The 23,749-nt window shown below is 37.2% G+C and overlaps 2 protein-coding genes across 2 annotated transcripts in view; one reads left to right on the plus strand and one right to left on the minus strand.

Annotated features, from left to right (window-relative positions):
- LOC139969993 (uncharacterized) overlaps positions 1–23,749 on the plus strand; it is a 345,154-nt gene that overhangs the window by 109,674 nt on the left and 211,731 nt on the right. The window lies entirely within an intron of this gene.
- The window catches only part of LOC139969982 (uncharacterized), a 314,878-nt gene that overhangs the window by 7,305 nt on the left and 283,824 nt on the right, over positions 1–23,749 (minus strand). The window contains exons 6-8 of the mRNA XM_071975479.1: positions 19,943–20,148; positions 13,992–14,068; positions 2,764–2,825 (exon numbers count right to left, since the gene is read on the minus strand). Of these exons, the coding sequence (XP_071831580.1) occupies positions 2,764–2,825; positions 13,992–14,068; positions 19,943–20,148 (345 nt within the window). The remainder of the gene's footprint in view (positions 1–2,763; positions 2,826–13,991; positions 14,069–19,942; positions 20,149–23,749) is intronic.

Below are 23,749 nucleotides of genomic sequence, written 5' to 3' on the forward strand. Positions count from 1 at the left end.
AGTTTATTACAAATCCCGAATATAATATTTTCACAAATTACAAAATAGTCTTCAATCTTCTTTCATTCTATAAATAAACGTATCATCTTTTCCTTCATTTATATCAATCGCCAAAATGTCCAGCATTCACATTCTGGAAAACGGTGAGTCGGATGTTCACAAGCAATTTCGTTTATCTATGCACTCCACACACAAATCACTGGCAATGTAAACCCGTTTCTGGTATGATTTCAAAACCATACAAAGAACAACAATCTTAAATCGCACTGCTTCGCATCGGTCACCATCCGTTACATTACCAGTTCATCCTCATTTCTGACCATAAACTACAGGTATTTAATGTCCTATACACATGAGTGTACGTGGAACCGTCGCAGAAACATTAACCTTGATAAATTTGAGTAAATAATTGAGTAAGATTGAACTTAGAAGAACGGATAGCAAAAGTGTACTTCTGTACTAAATGTTGAAATGCTATGTTCGTTTGTTAGTTATCATACCAATGCTCGTGATTCACTTACAGACTTTTATCTCAAAAAATATATTTTAAAGATATGTATTTCTGTTCACTTCCAGATTTTTATAAGTTTGTTTCTATACGTTTGGAATAAACGTGATACAAACGTCTACGTGAGTTTTCCTGTATTATTTGGCGCCCTCAACTCTCCACCCAATCCTAGACACTAACAATAAGTAATTAATGAGACTGGAAGGTATGGATGTGGCAATCAACTATCCTATACACTTGAAGATAATTCTTAAGATAAATAAGCAATTAGCAGATGACAAATCATGAATATTTAAATCAGATTATCAGTTACCGACTAAACCGTTGTTGGAACAACTCCACCCACCCTCCCCGTCGTCGAATGTATGTATTTTGGTGTCTGTTCTAAACACGAGGGAAATAATACGAATATTTGTCTTAGATTAATATTTTATCAAGTGAGTGCATATATTTTAGTTACCGTGGTATCCGTACAAGATAACAACAAAGCGGGTTGGTAGAGCTACACATATATAATACAGAGTTTCTTTCTGTTTTCTAATATATTCCCATTTTACACAAATACAATTATTCACCCCCAAGAAAAAAGGGAAAAAAGGAGAAAAAAAGAAGAGTATTAGATCGGAACCCTTGAAATGTCATTAATAAAAATAGCTCCTCTTCCCTTCATATATACAAATGGCCATGACAAGCATTACCATTCAGAAGAATATATTAGAGTTTATTAGTTTCAAATAAAAACCAGACCCGTCCTTCCATTATATCTATAGGCCTGCTTGGACCCACACACTTATGTCAGTAACGTATACACTAATCTGGATAAATCATAATTTAAGCAAGTGATCCTTTAAATCCCCTGGAGCTTTCTAAGCAACACAGTTAATTTATTAGCAAGATTTAATTCACAAGGAAGAATACCATAATAGATATTTTAAAGTTCTGTATATTGTGTTGTTTTTGCTACAATCTGCTGGTAACAAACTTAGCCGTAAAAGGAAAGATAAGGACCTTGAAAACTTAATATTACTTTATTTCACCAAAATCACACCAGGGAAGATCAGAGTAGGCAGAGATATTAAAGGTTTGGAAACAAACAAATAAAACATTACCATAAATTTGTGGGACAAACTGTTGTCTGAATCTGATTAAACGATAAATACCTCACTAGTATAAGTAGCAGTCGTGTGGTTGTACCAACATACCTAGATCTCTTAATTAGTTGCAGGGCTATCCAGTTATGAGTGAATATTATATGGATTGGTCAACGTTATAACCTATTACGTAGCATGCAGCTTTATTTAATGTTAGTAAAACCTAAACGCATTGACTTAATTCTCAACATTATTTGAGTTAAACACTATGAAAGTATAGAAATCAACTTAAAATAAGTTTTTAGAGTCAAATTCTACATACGTATGTTCCTATTACTAACTTCCAAATTTTCCCCATCTCCATCCTGTGCATTTGACCAATTCGCAAAGTACCATAGAAATGGTTAAATCTAATTTGATTAGTAATTACTTGAATCAAGACCAACAATTTAAGTAATACATCAGTGAGTGTTATAATGCTCCATGGAAGACATACGTCTCACACCATCAGAAACAACTAAAAACCTAAACATGACTAGTTAAAACCAGGGAGCTGCTACAGTAAGATACAGGGTCAGTTAAACGGACTGTTACGACTGTTGTTATGTGTTATGATGAACAATTACACAGAAATTACAAGAACATACCTGTTCAATATGATTTATAACATTCTACTGTTTCATCTCAAAATAAACGTGAAGTTTATTGGATGCAAATTCACAACCTCGAATATTAATAAAACAGTATGTGTCAAAGACGATTGTACAATATATAGCAAACTTGTCCAAAAGTCAATCTTTTAGCTATAGCTATATGTTTGAAATATCAAACTGACATGGAAATTGTACGGGTGTGTCAATATAGAACTAATGAGATTCATTTACACCATGTTCGCACGCAAGATTCCATCCGCTCTATTCACAACCAATAACCCCCCCCCCCCCCCCTTGGAAGTAGGAGCGGGAAGATGTCTTAAAATTCTTTCTTTACGTCAGAACTTTTAATATTACCAGCACCACGTAAACTTCACATATAATGTATCACTACATTGATTTATTTACACTTACTGAGGACTGAAACAGTGCTAGGGCAGCATAACGCAAATAAGCTGACCAGACTTGCATTATGAGCAAAAGCTGAATGAAAGGTGATCAAACAATTTACCTGCCATTGACCGGTTTGTAGATTCAGACGACGACACTTTCCATAGTCGATAAAATTCCAAACTGATGAAGAACACAAAAGAGAGATATGTAAATGATAAATGCATACTTAATCTTTGTTGGTCTGTAATGAAATCATAAACATTATATTCACGAGATTTATGCTGGCTCTCGATGATAACTTCATATTAGCTGAGTGATCAATCTAGTTGATTCCTTAAGTTTGATCTAATTAGTTTACTATCATGATCATATCAGTAATATAGCTGATCAGTTTACAATCCTTACATCTCAGTAAGATTACCGATCAGTTTACTATTATTATCATCTCGGTTTTATATCTAATCAGTTAACGACTATTATCATCTTAGTTATGAAACCAATCAAGTTAGAATTATTATCATCTCATTAACATATCTGATCGATAATACAATTATCCTAAATGAAAGCATATGCTCCCTTTCAAACAGAATCTAATCTCGGACTAAATTAAACAACCAAATTATGATAGTCGAGTATTCGATGCTCAGATCAAGAATAATAATCCATGAGACGATGAACAGATCAGACACCCAATATCAGTGACGTCATCATAAACCTCGAGAGCCATAATTAAACAATGTTTAAAAACAATTGTTAAAAGATGAAAAGGGAATTAGTTTAATAGCAAATTTGAAGTTAAATTATGTATGTAAAAGAATAAACAAAACATTTTCATAACCACGTAGCCAGTCTCCATGTAAGAGGACTGCTGGATCTAAGGGCATTCCAGTTCGGCAAAGGGAGCTTACTTCAGTTTTACACACAGGGTACTTTTGTTTAATGTTCTTCAAACTGTACTAAGATAAATGATAGGTGTAGGAACACGGTGCAGGTGATAGCTGACACCTCGCTTTGCAAAGTGGAAAGGAATCAGGAGTAGGGAGGGGTGGGGTGGGGGCAGGAACAGTGGCGGAGCTAGGGTTATTGGTCAGGGGGGCAAGAATGGTCTGTAGGGGCGCTTTCGACACTATCTAAGCGGAGCGCCACCACAGGTTGGCGCGGAACGTACAGACATTTTTTGAGTAAAGATACTCCCTAGATCGCCGGAAATGACCTTTTCCGGGCCTTGCTTATTTGCAGATAAACGAAGAATAAATAGGTGTTATCGCCATTTTGTCAGAAAATTACACCAACAAAATGTGACAAATGTCAATAGGTATTTGAGAGCGCAATAAAAAAGTCAATAATCGTGAATAAGTAAAAAGTGGTAAAAAGCTAAAAAGGGCGCCAGCAGTCCATTTGAGTCCGTCAGGGAGGGCATCCGCCCCTCTGACTGTATGGACGCTCCGCCACTGGGCAGGATTACGTTATGAGAGTGTCAGAAATGAAGTCCAAATATCGACGGATTAGAATATTCTAAATAATTCACAAACTGACTTTGACTTTAACTACATCGTCTCTGAATCTCTCTCTTAGCTGTTATCACGAGATAATTTAGTAGCTATTATATACACATCTGTCTAAAATAGTAAAACAATTAATTGATTGGGGCAAACTGTTTACTCTAACTACTTATGTCTTTGAGACTGATCAATGATGACATCATCAGCAGTGACGTCACTCCACCATTAACAATGGGAATCTCGATGTGTCCTTTAAACACAGAACAATGAACGAGGGTACAATGTGTACGAGTCCGAGAAAGAATGTTGAGGGTGGAGATAGAGAGGTTTGTATGTATTTACATTATACTATTAATTAATTTAAATAATGAATTTACGTAGAATCTTAGTATAGATGTGTTATTATTGTACAGGGAAATGAAACATTTGATTGCTCGTGATGTTTGCAAAGCTACCCGGTTTCAAGATATTCAGCTTTATATTACAACGCATTAGTGACGTCATCAAAGATCATGAAAACCACTAATTTATATATTGATGATAGAAAAAGACTGAGTTAATTTATAGAGCTACAAGACTAGACAAATTATCATTATAATCACGTGATCACAATTCCGATGTCCTTAGAGTATGTCAGTTGTGTAAGCTAAGGTTTAAACTGTAAATAGTAAGACTAAATACATCAATCTCTCTATTTTTCCCTTACATGCACCGGACAGATACCCCCCAGACAATTATCCCCGGACGATTACCCACCCCCAGTCCATAACCCCCCGAACGATTAACCACCGGACAATACCCCCCCCGACAAATACCACCCGGACAATCCCCCCCCCCAGGACAACTACCACCCGGACAGATACCCCCCGAACAATAACCCCCGAGGACACAAAAAAACCCGGACAACTACCCACCCGGACAAATACGTCCTCGGACGAATACCTCCTAGACAATTACCCCCGGATAAATACCCCCGGACGAATATCCCCCTGGACATATGCCGTTAATTATATGGGACGGATGTAGCGACGGATACGGTGTTCTTTTTTTAGAGTTTAGTTTCCCGCGGGCCTCAACATATACCCTGGTCCCTCGGGCAACTACGAGCGCATATTTACAATTGGATCAGGGTGCCGGTTAAACCAGTGAGTTGTTATGGAACAAATCCCTGGTTAAACTGGCACCACTAGGGTCGTCGTGTGCCCTGGCACTTTCAAACTCCTCCCGACTTTTTAAAAAGATTCGAGTTTTCCATATATAAGCCCCCAAAACTCCTGGATAGTATTTGACAACGGACCGAGGCCCGGGCAAGATAGGTGGGGACGGCGGTTGAAGAAGCACGAGGGGGAGGGGGGGGCGGGTTTGGCATTGGTCACTGATGGTAGTAACTTTTAATTTACTATTAGTTATAGTGACACTATTCTGTATTATTAATCTCCGCACAATTCCGGCTTATTGCGACTTACCATATTTAAGTTTTCTTCTGAGTAATTTTACTTGATGATTTGTTATGTTATGTTAGTTTCTATATAGCGCTTTATATGGCACTATCAAATTTGGTTATATCAGAATAATAATCTGATATATCAGATTAAGAAAATTTGCTTTCATGGCCCTAATAGGCTTTCGTACCAAGGGGTTCACCAGCTAAAGGTCCGCTTGGTTCACGGGCTCGGGCGGGGGTGGGGGGGGGGAGGACTTGGGCGTATTCTGGTTTAGTTCGGGTAGTTACCTGGGTAAGGTATCTTTTCGCGGGTACAGTTTTCCCAGAGATAATTGCCGGGGTGGGGGGTACTTGTCCGGGGGTAATTGTCGGGGTATTTGTCCTCGGGGGTGTATGTCCGAGGGGTAGTTGTCCCGGGGGTAGTTGTCCTCGCAGGTATACGTCCTCGGGTTTTTTTTTGTCCGGGGGTTATTGTCAGGGGGGTACTTGTCCCGGGGGTATTAGTCCGAGGGGTATATGTCCGGGGGTATTTGTCCGGGGGGTAGTTGTCCGGCAACTCTTGCACGTAGGAGGAAGGTTAGTATAATCTTACATCGTGTTACTATGACTTGACATGCACAATTATAACACTGAACATTAACACTGTCCAAATTTCTAAGAAGTTTCAAGAAACCTACATTAAAGTATATTATCAACATATAAGTGTTGATGGAGACAAAAAACACTTACATGTAAACAACTAAGAATGAAGATATAGTATCAATATAAATTATGTTTTGTGTCGTGCGTGGTTAGTCTTTCAGAACATCAATTAGACCGTGACAAAACTACAACACGAACTAAACAGAAATATCAGCAGCAATTGTATACAATTACAATATTTGTTGAATTGAAATAGAACACACCATTGTAACATCTCTTTGTTTCTGTTTGTTTATATTTTCTGATTCCGGAATTTGAATGCGAGCCTAGATATTGCAGCCGATCTTACACAGATATCATAGTTGCAGTTCGCACTCTATTAGGCCTAAACAAACGGCCGTTTTACCGGTTCAGATCTCAATCCTGCTATAACTAACTGCTAGTCCCTAGTTTTTCGGTTATGATTCAGTAACAATACTGTTGACGATATGACAAATGCTCATTTCCATTAAACTCAAGAAACACTATCTAGTTTGAATAACCACAATTCCTTTTCAGCAGAGACTACCATAGCCTGCAGCATAGTTGCATCATGATAATTTACATGACCCAAGCGAAGGATGAAAACTTTCTCTCGAGCATTTTTATTTAATGAGTAAGAACATTCTAGGCATGAGTCGAGTACCCGGATACCCGACCGAACATTCGTGTACCAGAATCGAAAACACGAAAAACGGGTACCCGTTTTCTGGGGGGGGGGGTGGGGTCTCGTAACTGCTACGCGAGTGCTTTCATGATTTCATGTTTGATTAATCAAGACACGCGAATACGTAAGACTATTTTAATGAAATAACTTTCTTGTAGTGTATATGGCTGTTTTAATTGCTTAATAATTCTAGTTTTAGCCATTGGTAATGGTTCTTTTTCGTGTATAGATAAAATCACTCAACACCGAAAACGAAAATATTATACCGGTGAACACTACTCGAAATTGAAATCTTTAATCCATCGCAATACTATGTTACCTCTTCAAAACATAGCACATACCTTCCAAACAATCGCCGATTTCCAGGTAATTGAAAGTTGTAAACAAGGCTACGCTTGTGTGTGTGTGTAAAAAACGATGGTTAAGGCAAGATTTTTCCCATTGAATTAGTTTGGTGTTAGGCTAGTTTGTGGTCGAAGATAGCAGTAATAATGAAAGAATTCCATGGATATTTTAGTTCCAGCTAACTGCCTTAAAATTTAAGCGAATAAGCAGATGGTGAAGGCTAGATTTCCCCATTAGTGTAGACTTAGTGTGGTGTTAGGCAACCGTGTGGCCGAAGATAGCAGCAACAACGAAATAATTCGGTAAATATTTTAGTGCAAGCTAACCGCGACACAATTTAAGCGAATAATGGTTAGGCTAGATTTCCATGTTGACTCTTTGTGATTTTAGGGTACCATGTGGTCGGAGATTTGTGGGTATTTTACGCAACATAGTTTGCCGAGTGCACGTGTCTTTGATGTCATCAAGCAGCTAACTCTGGTAGTCCATAGCAAGTACTTTCCTCTCATAGTTGTAGCTACTGTATACGTTCGTGCTTGCGTAAATATTGGAATTCTCAAAATTGCTATATTTTTGTTATTCATTTATACATAGAAGGAAATAATGGCAAGGAAATTTAAGGGATGTTAAGATGGATTATAGACGGGATAAAAAACAAGAATATTCAATGCTCTTTACTAAACTTTATTCCAAATGCGATCGTTTAGCGATTAATCGCTACACGGTCACAGCTGTAATGTATGTTTAATGCAAGTTGACTCTGCAGAAATTTATTACGGGAAATCCCGTCTTGGCAACTTTTGACATGCAGGATTTGAAATCATATTGTGGGAATCTCGCAATTCCGCGGCTAATGCGAACCTTGGATTGTAGTAACAGAAACATTCGCAAGTATTTTTTGGCAAGGTGTTTGTTCATGTCCATTTGCATATTTATTATACATCAAAGGATGACAACTCAGTTGTTCATAACAACAGGAGTATCGCTTGAAAACGTATATTTCGGAGATGTAATGTAAGGTGGTATAGTGATCTGCCATTTATGTACACTTACATTGTGTTTGACTAGTGACGTATATACCATTGCAGTAAGACGCACATGTACTGTAGCTATTTAGTAAAATCACCCCACCCCCAACCCCACCCCCCCCCAAAAAAAGAGATACCATAACAACCAAGAGTAAATAGCACATGAGCAAGAAGCGCGGCGTGAAGTATTTATACCTGCCCTTCTGCACCCGACCACTCTCGCCTGTATTCGTTTTTTTCTTAGTAACACATTCGTTTGGCTTTAACTCACTTAAACGACTACAATGAATCCTATAACAGGTGCGTATCCAGGGGGGGGGGGGGCGTTGGGGGCGCGCGCCCCCCGGGTAAGAAAAAGAGAAGAGAAAAAAAAAGAGAAGAAAAAAGAGGGAAAAAAGAGGGAAAAAAGAGGAGAAGGGGAGGAAGGAAGGGAAAAGAAAAAGAAGAAAGAGAGAAAAAGGAGAAAAAGAGGGAGTAAAAGCAAAACGCGAAGACACCGGGAAGAGAAAGAGGAACGGTGACATCATTACAGCGCTGAACGGTAGCCAGTGACGGATCAATGATTTTGTAAAAGTGTGACTCACCTTACCCCTTACACCGACAACTCCATTTTTTGACGTTTCCATTTTCCTCTCTCACTAATGATCTATATATATACTATATATGGTCTATCGTAACGCGTGTGTAGAATTGTGTTATGAAACCAACTGTGGCTGGTCTCGAACTCGACCGTGTCGTCGGGGAACATGACGCATTTTGGGATGGGGGCGACCGCCCGCCCCCCCCCCCCCCATTCAGCATTTTTTAAATGATATCGCTAAGTAATTTCAAAATAGAAAGTGCTTAGAAGCAACTTACAAGGCCTGGGAAGTGTCATTTCCAGCGATCTGGGAGACATTTTCGGCCAAAATTTGCTTGTACGCTTCGCGCTAACAAATGGTCCTGGGTAGTGCCATTTCCAGCGATCTGGGAGGCATTTTCGGCCAAAATTTTCTTGTACGCTTCGCGCCAACCTATAGTGGCGCTACGCTTAGATAATTTGCCTACAGGCTTCGCCTCTCCCTTGGCAGTTCCTCGCTACGCGCCTGTTCGAATTTGTAACGCAAACAGCAGATATCACATCATATCAGTGAGCATGAAAATGGCGTTCCAGGATGAAAAGCCTCAAAACTGTCCGACTTGCCTGAAAAAAAAAATCAAAATTTTTCGCGCGCAAAGCGCGCGTTCAACGTGTTTATGTCAATATCATATAAACAAGCATCGGTTATTACATCGCATGCCATAATGTACCGTACGGTCCTTTAAAATTGCGCAGTATACCGTGGGATGCTAATGTAAACAACGACATGTCTCATGTAGATGTATAAAAAGCATGGAGGTCCAATTATGTCAAAACTCTCTTTTACATTAGTAATGGCGAATTAGGGCCTGCACCCCCGCCGCGCAGTGGCGGAGCGTCCATATGGTCAGGGGGCGGATGCCCCCCCTCCCCCAGATGACGGACTCAAATGGACTGCTGGCGCCTTTTTCCGCTCTTTACCACTTTTTAATTATTCTAGATTATTGACTTTTTTATTGCGCTCTCATCTACTTATTGACATTTGTCACATTTTGTTGGTGTAATTTGGCGATGACACCTTATTCTTCGTTTATCTGCAAATTAGCCAGGCCCGGAAGCGAAATTATTTTTCCCACTTCGACGCGGCCATATTAGCATAATGGGCGTGGACTATCGGTCGTTGTTACGGTTTATTGGTCACGTCACAGACTATGCAGTGATATCTCTCGGGTGTTTGTTTGGGTGCTGAAAGTTCTCAATTAAGTTACATGTCAGGGATTCTAGTACACGTACCAGTATAATAAATAGTATAGTACAGAGGGACATTGCTATTTAGGCATAGTTATAGCAGGGAGCTGCTACTCTAACAGTAACAGCTCCCTGGTTATAGTTAATACAGACGCAAGTGACAACTGTTTAATAAAATGGGTAGAATATTTCAAGTCCGTAACAATACCCAGTAGCGTACGTAAACTAATGATGAAAGCACGTAGGCTCCTTACTGCCGTTTAAAAGGGGGTTCATTTATAAATGAACAAATAATTTAGAATGATGGATAAAACAATATGGGGCACAATACAATACATGTATCTTTGTAGGTTTTTAGCATTGAAAGGTCAGTGGGCCTACCTGGTGTAATATGAAGTGTAATAATCAATACCACGGGAGGTTCATTTATAACTTTTCCAGACCCTGCTGTCACGGGAGGTTCTTTTCCAAACTTTTCCAGACACGGGAGGTTCATAACACATCTAATAAACAAACACAGTTTGATTTTGTGATGGAATTTACCTCAAGAGCTCCATAAGACCCGATTGACTGGGAGGAGCAGTCGCACATCATCATGGATCTCATGAAGTCATGTCTTAGGCCTGAGTATATTAGGCCTGAGTATATTAGCTGAGTATATTATTAAAGAGCTATACGTTAGAGCTCGAAGTCGAAGTCACAAACTTGCCGGCCTGTGACGTATTTCATAAGCCACGCCCATGTGGCCGCGTCGAAGTGGGAAAAATAATTTCGCGGCCCGGAAAGGGTCATTTCCTGCGATCAAGGGAGTATCTTTACTCAAAAATTTTCTGTACGCTACTCGCCAACCAGTGGTGGCGCTCCGCTTAGATAGTGTCGAAAGCGCCCCTTCAGACCATTCTCGCCACTCCTGACCAATACCCCTAGCTCCGCCACTGCCGCCGCGCCTCCTACGCCTATGTGTGTAGTGTTCGGTTTCGGAAATATCTGCTATTTTTTCATTTCCTTCAACCAAGTTTTATAATAGCCGTTATAACAGGTTTTAATATTTGTACACCAATAAATTAACTGTGTCTGAATTTTCGAAAATTTCTGACCAACATTCTACATCACACTTCCCTCTACTCGTGCAATTTTGACCGGTCTGCTAGGGGTTGAAGGAAGTTTTTTTCTATATTGGTTGTCCATAGATGAAATTTTGTACAAGATTATAGGTATGTTTTGAAGTGAGTTTATTCACGAGAAATGTGAATTTTCAAATTCTGAACAAATATGGGGCTTAAAACCTTGAAAAGTGGGGCTGACGGGTATTGTGGGCCGCGACGTAGAATCACCTACAAAAGCAAAGACCCACAGGAGATGCGATCAGGTCGAACATGATGTGTGCCGGGTTGACAATCTTCAAAAAGGTTATGGATGGAAAAAAAACTATAATGAAATACTTGGTTCTCAGGCAAAAAGTGTACATCTGGTTGGTCATTTCAAGCCCGAGAAGTGCCGTTTCCGGTGATCTGGGGGGTTTCAAAACAAGAAATTTTCTTGTACGCTGCGCGCCAACCGATGGTGGCGCTCCGCTTAGATAGTAATTCGCGCCCCCCGGGTTAGAAAATCCTGGATACGCGCCTGTATAACGTCTTCATTTTTTTAGACGTATGTAGACAAGATGGTGGACCATACAATTGAAAACATTAACAAACCATTACTGATCTTTTCTTGTATTTAGGCGTTGACCGATGAATAAGACTACTTGAATTGTATCTGAATCCCTCTCTTAACTACTACTTGCAAGATTAGTGGTTACTCTAATATTTATTTCTTCATGACAGTTTAGCATCTCACCGAAAATCAAACAAAAATATTAAGTTAAAACTTCGACAGATAACACGCGTTAAATAGAATAAAGTATACATCATTACCTCATTAAGTATATAATACCGATGTAAAACTGTACCGAATCGATACACAATATGTATATTGATGGCTAAAAACTTAAACCAGTACTCATGTAATAAGCATAAAGCCTGTGTTATGCCCATTTCGCTTTGTATGCAGATTTACAAACCAAAAATGTAACTTAGATATTTTTCTTTGATAGTTGAATGTTATTAAAGGGTGTGATGCGAAGTCCCCGGAAGTTGCAGATTTAGGTAGGGTTTCAGGAAGAAGCTTAACCTCAAAATTGTACAGAACGTTTCTGAGAGCTCAAGCGGGGTCGAGGGGCTTTCTCTGGAATATATTTCAAGGCCTGGTTGGTTCCACGAGGGGAAGCCCCCTGGAGTTTTTGCATTGGTGATATCCCTTGTTCACTCGTAGGGAGTTTGAAGTACTGTACTAAAACACAAAACAGATGTAATCAATAAATTATAGTTATCTATAATGTATTCCAAGCAGGCTGGTGGGGATCCGCTGGACTTAAGCTGCACCCTTTGAAGGTATTTTTCGTACTCTTGAAGATATTTTGAAACACAGAAATATATTTATGAGAAGAGCTCAATTTTTAGCGGACAGTAGTGCTAGGCCCCGTAGGGGGGGGGAGGGGTGTCAGGGGGAGCCTCTGGAAGCTGCTTCATTTTATTTACCTAATATTATCTAAATCTGGGTAAATTTAGACCTACAGTAAGGGAGTAACAGACTGACCGATTCTGTTTCTTTTTCTTCATTTTTTTGTATTATAACTCTTACTTTCGTAAGGGTATAAATAAAAAAAAATAAAAAAAATATGGTCTCAAATTCAAATATAGTTCTAATACTTCCCCTCATATCATTACCCACATTTCATTTCTACTATAATTTTCTTCAAGGCAAGTGATGCATGGATGTTAATGTTTGCCAACACATGTAAATTGTACTCTTTTCAAGCGTCGATCAATGGAGTGATGGGGTGTCTCCCCACCACGCCACCACCACGCATTTCAAACTAACTTAACATAGGTTAAAACACAATTTTGCTTTTAGACGCATATATTGGACATAATTCAAGTCATATAAGTCAAACTTTGCTTCAGAAGGTATCAGTTGAAGTCTAAACTTCCCCTTTATCTGGGGATAGACCACAGACCCCCCCCCCCCTACTCCTTATATGATGTTGGCTTTGACAACCCTCCGTTCCGGTACAAAACTGCAGAACGAGTGTTTTATCTTTGCCTTTATAAAGTCTTTATGCTAATATAACCTAGTCGTATATTTCGAGTACGGTACATCTAGCACCAGCAGTTCCCATACATTTTTGGTCTCTGTTTTGTTTTCGTTTATTTTTTAATACACTTTGCAGCAATTTCAGAGACCAATAACTTCGTTTGCAGAACTTGGAAAAGAAAATAAGTTAAACTTCGCGCTTTATCCTGCAATTCCGAGTGAAAGAATGGTTCAAGCGGCGGTGCGGATGTGTTTAAATGTGTGTGTTTTACGGGAGGGGGGGGGGGTTGACAGACTCCAAGGGGCACAACATTACTTCAAAACCTTACACAATCATGTCGCTGTGTAATTAAGTTGCCCAAAGTGTATGATACCACTACTTTTTTGGAAAGAGATTTAAAGCATCAATTGATGTGATGGCTTCTCACAAAAACATCTTATAGTGCAGTGATCTCGAAGGAGCGAAATGAAAGGAATATCTCTTAAATCAACCAAGCTTAGCAATATTAAGTGTTGTTACATTTCTATTTATTCAGTTCGTTGTTTACTATCACAAGACTCTGTTCTGGGTGTCTCCTTCATATAAAATGGTAATCATGTGTCGCTGATTCTTTACTCTATTGTTTGTGAATCAACAACAATCAACAAGTCAAAAGAAATTAACATAGTTGGTAAAAGCCTTTAATTAATTGTAAGATATTTTAAGTGTGTCCATTATGACGTCATTGTGACAATACCTTTCACGTTTCTTGATTTCAAGGATGATGGAATGGATCCAACCGGAATAGTGTCTGGCAGATCGTATTTAATAAACCTATGGAGAGAAGTAGAGTGATCATCGCGTAAGATGTAGAAGATGTAGAGGAATGTCCTCCTAGTCAGGTCAATTGTTTACTAAATCAATGAAGATAAACAACAAAGTAGACAACAAATAACAAGGTAATAAATCATATCTGGTGATCATTCTGATCAGAATTAATTATAATCACGAGTCTCGTGTTTCAACGATTCCAAGAAAAATAAATTAGAATGGATATAGTTTTGCCGATAATAAGGATGATAGTTGGAACTGCTGTACTGTATGTAAATTATATGCGGCTGGTAGTAACTGTGAAAAGTATAGCTGTCCACATGATCATAATTGGCTAAATTGTCTGTATGCTTAAATTATCAATTAATTTAAAGTTGTTCAAACATGTTGAAATACAACATTGTACAAAATAAACTAAGTAAACGGAGCGAATCCTTGTAACAACCGCTTGCCATTTTCCGCTCGGATCACGTGATTTTTTGCGTATGTTATTTTCGGTAAATTGATTGATAATATAGATCGTTCTCGTGAACCCTTCTTACTTTTAAATGAGACCTAAAATGTCTGAGATTGTTAGATTGCAGTGGTAAAATGTAAAATCTAGAAATTATGAATCTTAAAGCTGAAAATTGTTTCTTAATCTCAGAAAAGTTTAAGATGCTACAAATTATATTTTTCAACGTAATTTCGGAATTACAAACCTGCACAATCTTGCACTAAAATGGAGGAGAAATAGAAGGTAGAGGGATAGGAGGGTCGAGGACATAGCAACATTCTTTACTGGGCGCAACAATTTGTCATCTCGGGTTGAAGTTAAACACGAATTGTTACTATTATATGATATACCAACGTTATTTAAGTATTTATTCAATATCTACCTTCAATAATTTTATCACATTGCGCGCATTGTTTTTTTGTCATTGATCTAAATCAAATTGTACAAAATTATAACATTTTTGTGGAGTTGATAATAATGACCTTAACCATTACACAATCGAATCTTCCTATTCAACTATGTTCTCAATGAAGAGCTGCATGTGTCCAAAATATCCGACCCCTTCATACCGAGGAGTTATGAAGACTTCCTGGACATACTTTGTTAAGAATACACTAATGCCATCGTCGTTGATTCACACAAGAAAAGTTTCATTGGAAGGTGGAAGAACAAACACTGAGGGGAGGCAAAAGTTTTCTTTATACCGGTACTTTTGAACTGCATATTTTATCATTATTATTATTTTGAAGCCAAATAGCAATTTTTTAGACATAAAGGCACTTGTTACAAACACACAACAACAAGAGGGCACTTGAGTTTATCGAGCATGAAATGAAATTAATTGGATTAACCGGTAACATATAGTGCATAATATCCAATAAATATGTTAAAGTGTAGCCCAGTATCATCCTACCTTATACCTGAATTGCCCAGTTCTATGTAAAATACTGCTCCGGACAATGTAAAGAAAATATATAGGTTACGTTCCTTGTATCTAATTATCATAATTAACGCATAAATATTGCTACTACTTATGTAAAACGTTTTCTTTACAATCGTTAGTTTTCCGTATCTATCCAGTGACTGGTTAAAACAGGTGCTTTCGAATATTTCACTGATCTTATATATAATGTAAGGTTATAGCGGACATAACAACTCATGCAATGTACACATGTAGGCAAAATACTGGAAATAATTTTTGAACTAATCATTTATATTGCTACAGCATTGACAACTATTTGTTAAAGGTTATATTTTAATACTGTAAAAGGGTTCTCCCCGTTTAGACCCCTACCAACGGACACAAGTCATATTTGGAGCCCAACCCACCCCTCCTCTCCAAAGATAACCAGCATGCAAAATGCATTGAGGTTTCGATGACTTCAATGCAGTAGACTTCTGCTTGTTGGTATAACCAAAACTAGCTGTTACAATAACATGGGCATGATAAACACAGGTCAGTCTACTGTACGTGGCTATACACAACTCCATCAAAAACAATAGGGGTCTTGACTCAATGTATTAAAAGGTATCCACGATTTCCATCGATACATATCATGTAAAAGGTTTGTCAGAATTTGACCTCTGGTGACCTATATGACATTTGACCTCACAAGCAATAGGATTCTTGTACTCAATATGGCAAATCCATATACCATGTATGAAAAGTATCCATGATTTCTACCATGAGAAATCATGTAATGAAGGCTTACAGGCCTCGACAAATATTTTTGAAAGTACTCGCTATTTGGCGACTGTGACTAACAATCTACTCACCAAATTCCACTCACCACTAGGTCTATGATTGTTGTTCAAGTCTCCAAAGTACAGATTTGCAACATCAGTTAGACAGATACATGTTGCTACGTAATTTCGCATTAGAAAGTCATGTTTCTTTGCAGTATGAAATTAAAACTTTTTCCACCAAAAGTAAATGTTGAACAAAGTAAACCATGACGCAGAATCATAAATAAGCAGCTAGGACTACTGTGTCTCAAACAATTAAAAATACAACATCTGTAAAAAATTCTACGAAGATAGCTTGGCTTCTGTTACATTATAGGGCTCCTCTACTTAACTTGGCATATACTTTATGCATAAACTAGGTGTGCGGGAGTCCTAAGCATATACAGTACCTCACCGCTACTTTGAACCGCTACTCAATTAGAGCGGCGACTTCGTACAATTTCACAATGAATTATTTGTCTTTTAGCTGCAGATTGATGCGCGAAAAATATCGCTATTACTCCATTTCACTGCTTAAATCAAAGCGTTGTTTTATGCAATGATAATCTGAGGTTGTAAGAGCATAGATCTCTTCCAAAATTCCTAGCAGTAACAACAGAAAACTTGTCTCAAAACTCCTTAAATTGTTCTATACTTTGCAAATTATGACTGATAGCCAGAAGGAAAATTGCCTTAAGAAATAATGAAGGAGATGTTTTGCCATCTTAAGTGTATTTGTATTCTGACTCGTATTCTTCACGTTGTTGTGTTAACGAACCCTAATCGACCCAACCGTTGCTGGCCTAGACAACATAAGCTTGCTCACAGGCCTAGCCAGGTTTGTTCAAGTTGTCCCATAATCATAAACGTGACGAAAGTCGAACGTTACTTTTAAGGCCTATAGCTAGGCTGAAACTAGTGGAAGAGACTACACAAATTTGGATCAACAGCCGATCCAGACAAAAAATAGTTAATTAACTACGTATCGCCGACTTTGTTGTCCTGTATAATGTGTATTACGTCATGTGGCTGGGGTCAAAACAATGTGTAGTGTTGAGATAACTGAGCGCGTGTATACATACGAAATCGGTCAACAAAGTTGAGAGAAGATAGTGACTTACTTTAATTCGGCTTTATGGTTCTTCAACAGTTCAAAACTTATTATTACTATATTTCAGATTTGGTAAGGCGACATGAACCTTCGAATTACCTTTTCCCTGCTAAACACGGACAATATTTTATCTCCACCGTCTAACCGTTTAATCAACTTCACAGAACAAAACTGTTCTCCATAAAACTAGGCAATTAAGACCACGCAATGTTTGTAGCAACATATTAGATATGTGAGTTACATTAAGGGCTATTTGATTATGTGTTAATTAGGCAGACTTCCATATACCAACGAAAAGTACATAAAGGGAAAAAACGAAGAAAGGGGAATAAAACAATCCTTCTGTAAAATTAGGGAGAGGAGCAAGTGAGGGATGTATTAAACAACCAAGGAAATCAAGTTTACTCATTTAAAATATATAAACAAAGAATAATAATGAGAACACGTTGTAATATCATGATATATGACGTACAGTATCACTGAATGGCTGTTAGATATATACCTAACCCGTATTGAATAAAAAGATGCATTATTCCCAGCCACGGCTAGACACTGACTGACCTACTTGTCGTCGGTTTCCATGGTTACGTTGTATGACAGTTACGACATTCCAGGTGTACACTAGACGCGTGTCTCGTTTATCTTTCTATTCATTATCTTTAACTGCCTAAGGTCATCTATTGTTATGCTAATTAGGTATTTACGGGAGATCCAGGTGTGTCATATTTACTGTTAACTTATTTTACTTTAGAAATAAATTGTTTGAATCAATCGTCTGTGCAGAAAACTATTGTAGTAACTGTAGAGTAGGCCTACTGTGTGTACTAAAACGGTGATGATGTTATCGGGTAGAAACGGAATTGACTTGAAGGGCTCCCTAAAAAAGATGATGTGCGAAGGGGTGGGGGCGAAGGAAGGGGTGGTGGTGGGTACAGGTAAGCTGTCTGAAGGGGAGTGGGGCAGAGGAGGCGCACACTGGGGTAAAGTATTTAGTCTAGATAGGGAATCAACATTCTCTGTTACATTTTGTTTATAGTCAGACCATTTTACATCTATTGCCAGACCAAACAAAACCCCCGAAGTGTATTATTTCCAGTAATTTTTTTCTCCGCGGTCACAGTTATTCCCGGAATGGCGTTGTTTCACATATAACATACGCTAAGCAGCTTTCGTTCTCATATATTTCATTTATGTAACTACTCAATAGCTTTTGTCTTTTCTTTCGAGATTTGGATGAGGCGCGGTTGGTGGGGGGGGGGGGGGTGACGGGTGCGACTTAAATATTTTCTTTTTTTAGTAACACGTCAGCTGTTAGTTGAAGATGTCACTGATTATGTTGTGAATGGTAAAGACGGAAAGGAGAAACTTTTACGAGGTTTGATCTGTAAGACCAAACTCAGGCAAGAGGAGGAGAGAGAGGAGGAGTTGGTTTGGGGTGGGGGTGGGGGGTCTAAAGTAACACTGCATTGGAACAGACCAAACAGGGACGTCATGATCGAATCAAGTATGAAGTAACATTGATACGAGGAATATTAAAATATTGAACAGTTTTTGTATAAAGTTATCAATTATACAATGTTGAAGCTCTCGGTTAATTTTGTAATTAATGTTTAAAAAAATAGGTTAAAATATAAGCATAAATCATAATTAAGCTTATTTTGTATAACGTCGTATTTCAAGCTATAACGAAGAAAGTGATGTAGTTTAAGCGGATTTAATTTGAACCTTTGAAATTTATCAGATATACAGATTTGCCTTTAATGATATTTATTGCAATACATTGTTTTTAGCTTTATAGTTAACTCAATTGCAATTATATATTTCCTTCTATTTAACTTTTATTTTGTTTTAATTAGTTAACTTATTTTGAGTAACTATTTTTTTTAAATTTTGACAACTAAAACTATTTTATTAGTTGCTTCTTTTGTATGCATTCCAGTTTTGCTAGAGTATCATAATCTGATCAAATTTTGAGTTTATGCTTTTATTATTGCCATCATTTTACTACTTTAAAATTAATAACGATTTTCAATCTCTTTTGTTTCTTAATTTAATTGTACATAATTGAAAATCAACTATTTCGGAGGTTTCAGTCAAAATTAACAGTTATTCCTTATAAAACTTTACTTTAGAATATTAATTTTACTCGCTAGAATTATTAAAATCCATTGTCCTTGTCTATTTTATCCTAATAAACATTCCTGTAATTCTAAAAGCTATTTAGTTAAATTTTAACATTAAAATAAACAAAGAACATTTAAACAACCACCACCCACCCCTACCCCTCTCTTACCAACACCCTCTTAAAATATTCCCTATTTATCCATTATATTTTGTTTTATTTATCGTAACATTCTACAGAATTCCTTTCACGATGACCTAATTATTAAAATTTATTCAACAAAACTAATTATATCCTTGACATTAAAATACAGCATACTCTACATTCTCTATTGTTAGTTTAATATTGATAACTTTTATTAATTAAAATTAATTCCTATTTTAACTTTTATGATGATTCTAACATCTACACCGGAATACTTACTCCAGCACCTTCAAGCTTGTACACTGTGAGGAGTAAGACAAGATGGCCGCCAACTCTTCATTAGTTAGTTTCCTGTCGTCCCTGATCCACAGCTCCTGGAGAGAACTCAGGATAGAGAGAGAGAGACCAGACTCAAGGATAAGGTTCAGACCAGACTCATCAACTCTAGGACAGCAGTGATTTAGCCACACACGGGAGATAGGAATCTAGAATGAAAGAATATAGTTACTGATAATAGATTAGATAGAGATAAATATATTGGATTTGGTTAGGATTAGAATAATTATTATGATATTATAAATAATACAAATAACGAAATAAAATAAAGGAAAATAAAGCGATAAACTAAGACATTTAGGTCGTGTTTATTTGTAAGAAAGAATCAGTTATTGGAACAGAAATAAGGGGCTGATTTTAACGGAGACAAATATAAACAGGAATAATTAGAATAGATTAGACAATAATAAAGTGGTAATGTAGGATTAAAGGGTTAGTTTTATTGTTTTACAATTAAATTATTCATTAAAGTTTTTATAGCTAGTAAGGTTTAATAAAATAAGAATGTGAGGCTACACATTTTTATTTATTAGTTAATAGGAAACAAATCTCAATGACGGGTTGAAAATTTTATAAGAAATGGGTAAATAATAATTGAGATTATCTATCTTTTGAAGGAAACAATTGATCACATTTGTTTGTATTTTTATTTAGAACTTTCAGAATGAAAATGTAATTTAATGTTATAGGAATCATGAAAAGGAAACTTCTACGTAAACTAATATAAGGTTTTTATAAAGTTTAAGGATATTTGGAGGAATTATATTTAAATCAATAGGTTGTTTCTTATAATTAAAATGCAATTTTGAGAAGCAGATGTACGGCAGATCAAATTCAAGTTTCAATAGAGAAGGTTGACGAGGCTTAAACTCTAAATTACAAATTATTTCATTATTGATCCAAATCCGACTATTCAGCTTGAATTATAATTATTTCTAATTAATACGATTTGTTTAAATGATGATGTCCATCTGTGTTTTGTTATTAAATTCATTTCTAAGTTACGGTTTGATTGTGACATAACCTCTAGTGGACTTTTTCGAAATGTAGCTTTGTTCTTTCTTTGTGTTTGTAGATATTCCTAAATTGGGTATTGCTAATTATTTTAACTTTCTAAACTTTATCGTTTCTTCCAATTACATAGTACCATCCGCTTTTTACATTTTTATTACAAATACTTTTGTTATCTGGAAACACTTCATCCTTGGGGGGCTGTGAAAAATATGGGGGCGGAAGTATCATTCCGCCCCCCCCCCCCTTCGCTCAAGAAGTCAGAAAACCCCTTTTTCATTTCCAAATCAGAAAAAAAATCTCATTTGGAGCACCAAATTGCATCTAAGGCCAAGTGAAAATGCAAAATTATTTACAAAATGGAGTGGGTGTTGGAGTGTGCTATATTGCACCAAATTGCATCTGAGGCCACCTGGAAATGCAAAAAAAATCCCCCTCCCCTTAGACCCCTCCTCCAGGCCGGCCATCAGTCTTCAGCCCCCCCCCCCACTCAAAAGTACCTTCCTACGCCACTGCTAATTAATTATTACTGTTAAGTTTAATCGGGTTGATTCGGTCTTCATTGAAATATCTTCTGTTACGATGGAATTCATCGGGTGTGAACAGTTAGCGGAACATTTAACGTTAGAGCTACGGCTCTCGCAAACTTCTGCTATTGAGTGTTGCAGCAGGGTAAATTAAGTGGCGCACTTTCAATTTCAAAACCATTTTAATTTTTAAATATCATGTGGCCATACGTCTGTTGGCTTGGAAATGACGTACAGTTTTTATAATTATATGGGCAAAATTAAGACAAACCAGCTGTGAGTAGAACACCACGATATAGTTGCTGCTGGAAAGACATGGACGAAAGATTCATTTTTAATGACTATGTATTGCATTTGATTATGATTAGACTTAATAGGAATACTGTTTTATAGAGGCTCAAAGCTCTAGGCCCTAAACAGTATTTAACAAAATTATATATCACGTTAAGTGTCAGGAGGTAGGTTATTCAACTAATAATCAGTTATTAAATAACATTATTTCAGTCAGCCTGCTCGGTAAAAAGCTGCAGGTTTCTCACACAAGTGGCTCATATGTCTGACCTGGTAGATTTAGTAAGTTAGGTGATTACAATAATAATTGTAAAATGTTATTGACTTGTATTCACGCCTATATATAAGGCTATATTATGTACGAGTAAAATCGAATTGAACCATTTTCTTGAATTAAATTTTTTGAAGGGATTACAAAGTTCCAAAGTTTGTCTATGGATACTTTTTGCTAGCTAGAATGAAGTAATTGTTTTCAAAGTAAAGGATAGGCATCAGCTCACCTAGAATATGTTAGTCTTCGCTTAATGTAAGATCCCTAAAGAAGACTGTGTCTCGATTATATTTTATTCAATTCCTTTATAATTAAGATAAGCTTCAACTTGGAATTTTCATAATCAGTCAACAACTATAGGCTAAGATTTGTATTATTTATTATTTAGATTTGCTAAGCACGTCCTCTTGCTAAAAGTAGTATATTCTAGCTTTTCGCGGGTGATGTTTGAGATTTTTAACATAGCCTAACTGTATTACTAGTCTTGTCTATAGCCTACCTAAGTTTGGCCTGGCCTATGTACACATCCTAGCCTATGCCTCTATACCATACCGTCAAATTATCTCTCTGATCAATAATGTTTTAAAATTTAACTATTCACAGCGGTTTCTCTCCATTAAACAATCCATCTTAATAAGTACTCAAGTCAATGGTAACAAACAACCGCCACGATTATACTACGTACTCTGAAACGACATGCACTGATATAACACTAAACCATTCATTGTCAGTGATACTGATATATACTAGATGTGAACAGGTATTCAATAGCATGAGTCACCGATATTCATATACAGATGTTTCCCAGCTGTTCGCGGGTGATGTTTGATATTTGTAACAGACATTTTGGCGCCAATAGAAATAAATGTACGTAACGTTATATATGCCCGGTGGAAACAGACAGTTAAAAAACTGACGTCGATTGGGTATGTAGTAAGGAAGGGGTCAAGGAAGTAAATAATACAACGCAACCTATATCAAGCAGATCAATCTATCATTGACATTTCTCCCTAAGCGGTAGGGTGTTAGTCCCCGTGCACCCCCTCCCCACCACCGGTTAAAATTTGGGCAAAAAGCATTTTATGTACTAATTCACACACCTTATTATCTGTTAGTGGATGCATACAAAAACAATTAACACAAAAGTTTGAATACCGTCTGTTTGAAGAAGTACATGTTTAATGAATATTAAAACCTACATGGAATAACATAAATTGAACATCCTTGTTCAGTCATACACATCTTGCAGAAACACATCGTGCAGACAAAACGTGTCTGTGTCAAGTTACATTTTTGTTTTTACAAATAATCACTTGATCATCATGAAATTATTGGAAAGAATGTAACTACACAACTTTTTTCATCCCCTCCCCGCCAAACCACCTTTATATTTAATTCCACTCCATGTCAGTGCTGGATTATTCAGCTGAATCTTTGCACCAGCAAAGAGAGTTTCAGGCAATCAAACGATGTTTTGTCTTTTCACGTACCTCGATCGTAATTGCTCAAATCAAAATACTATGTCGACATTTCACCAATAATGTTAATAGTCAATTCATGTAGCCCCCCCCCCCCCCCCTTTCTTTCTTTTTACTTACTACCATCCTTATCAATAAAGGTGTATTTTTTTAGATGAAATAGTTGAAATTT

This window comes from Apostichopus japonicus, chromosome 7, assembly GCF_037975245.1.
Source record: "Apostichopus japonicus isolate 1M-3 chromosome 7, ASM3797524v1, whole genome shotgun sequence".
Lineage (NCBI taxonomy): Eukaryota > Metazoa > Echinodermata > Holothuroidea > Aspidochirotida > Stichopodidae > Apostichopus > Apostichopus japonicus.